Below are 2003 nucleotides of genomic sequence, written 5' to 3' on the forward strand. Positions count from 1 at the left end.
GACTTCAGGTCGCCAACTGCCACCTTCTCCTCTTTGGGAAGAGGCATGTCACATGCGGGCAGGGCACAAGGAAGCCCCACTGGGACCAGCGAAGCGTCTACCTGGCCGAGGGCCTGAGGGCTCCTTCTGATGTAGGTGATGATCTTGGGCCTCACGTGCTTCGGCTTGGGCAAAATGACAGGCCTGGCTTCTGTCCTCGCTGCTGCTTGCTCAGCCTGTTGCTCCTCCAGTCCTGCCTGTGAGGACGGCAGGTCCTCGGAATGTGTGGGGACAGGCCTGGGGACCCCAGCAGGGCAGGCGTTCTTGTCAGGCACTTTCGGACAGGTGCTTGGCAGCCACGCGCTGTCAGTGGGGGCCGGGGCGGCCGTGGGTAACCCCGCATCCACACTCAACACACTTGCGCCCCGGGGACTGGTACTGGGCGGTGTGGGCTCCTGGGTCATCGCTGGGTGGAGAGGGGCAGGGACACTCGGAAGAGAGTCTGCTCCCGCTGGGGTGCTTTCCGTCTTCAGTGCATTTTCTAGAAGGTTCTTAGTTTCAGCAACAGAGGTCGTGACTTCCTTGCCTTCCCCTGCTTCTGTGCTGCTGCCTGCAGGGCCAAGGGGGTCGGGGACCCCAGCTTTACGCTCCCCAACAGAAGAAGCTGAAGCAGAAGCCTGCTCGCTGGCCAGTGCCCCTTCCTGCTGACCGCCACGTGAGGGTCTGCTGTCCGTCGGGGCGTCAGGAATAAAAGTGACGTGAGCACCCCTGGGTGACGTGCCACTGGACGGCGAGTCACCCAGCTTCCTGGCTGCACTTGGTGACATTTCGCTAAGGGACTGATCCTCAGCAGCTCCCACGGGAGCAGGGCCCCGTCTGAGGGTGGGCTGCAGAGACACCTGCTCCCCCAAGGGCAGGGCGCCCTCGTCCTGCTCACCCCCATCTCTGCCCACGCCCAGCAGAGGGAGGCCGCTGCGGGGCAGACCGCCGAGGGCCGCGGCAGCAGCTTCCGGCTGTGCTTCCCCAGCCGGCTCCCTTCTCTCGAGGGGTAACACACCGTCCCACTTGGGACACTCCGGACCCCCGGCCGGGACTGACGCTGACTCCCGCGTGGCCCCGCACGTCAGCTCCGGCTTAGGCTCCCCACTTCCCTGACCCGATCGTGCGTCCGGCTTACTGGGGACGTCCTGCGAGGCCGAGGCTGCAGGTGGGGCTCGCTCTGGAGGCGCAGGACGCGTGCTCTGCCTGCTCGCTTCTGGCGCGTGGCCCCGTGGCGCCGGGGGCTCTGCGCACGGGGTCTCCTTGGTTTCTGAGGTAGATGGCTTAGGAGGACGCACACCCTTCCCCTCCGAGGCACTGTCAGCTGGAGGAAACGCCGTCCATGGGGAGTGGGCTGTCCCCGACTTCTGCGGCCCCTCGCCACCCGCCGGCACATGACCAGGGGCTGCAGTGGTGTCCAGCGGGGCTGGTGGCGGGAGCTGCCGAGCCAGGCTCCCCGGGACCGCGTCCAGGGCAGCAGCCCAGCCGCTGGCCCTGTCCAGGGCGTGCCTTCTCAGCTCCTCATTGTCAAGGGTCTTGGCCACTTTGTCCTTGCGCACATGCCGGGGGATGTTGGCGCCCCTTTCGGCGGAGACGTCTGGACCGGCCTCGCCCAGAACGTTCCTCCATCCCGCCAGACTCAGTCCCTGGCCACCCCGCGGGGCCTGCAGGGGGGCTGTGCCTGGCTGCGCTGCGCGCTCCTCACTGGCTTCCCCGCAGCCAGCCGACGGAACTCTGAGGTCTCTGCGGCCGGCGGGGCCAGCCTGCGGTCCGGTCCCAAAGCCCTGAAGTTGGTGCGATTCCTTATGGAAACGGGTGCTGCTGGCGCCATTTCCGGCGCCATCTGACGCGTCGGGAGCGGGGCTGACCCCCACCACCACCTGGTTGGCGTTCGTATCCCCCAGACCTAGGAGACCCTCGTTCTCATTTCTCGCTCCCTTCCTGTTGTCCTGCAACTGGGCGCAACATGACCTCTTAGGAGCCAG

The 2003-nt window shown here is 66.5% G+C and overlaps 1 protein-coding gene across 1 annotated transcript in view; it reads right to left on the minus strand.

Annotated features, from left to right (window-relative positions):
- Positions 1–1997, minus strand: part of MTUS2 (microtubule associated scaffold protein 2) — a gene marked incomplete at its 5' end in the record, with an annotated part of 313112 nt that extends 311115 nt beyond the window's left edge. Inside the window, one exon of the mRNA XM_023530707.1 lies at positions 4–1997. Coding sequence (XP_023386475.1) covers positions 4–1997 — 1994 coding nt within the window. The remainder of the gene's footprint in view (positions 1–3) is intronic.
- Positions 1998–2003: the final 6 nt, after the last annotated feature.

The sequence above is a fragment of the Pteropus vampyrus genome, unplaced genomic scaffold (genome assembly GCF_000151845.1).
Source record: "Pteropus vampyrus isolate Shadow unplaced genomic scaffold, Pvam_2.0 Scaffold52, whole genome shotgun sequence".
Classification (NCBI taxonomy): Eukaryota; Metazoa; Chordata; class Mammalia; order Chiroptera; family Pteropodidae; genus Pteropus; species Pteropus vampyrus.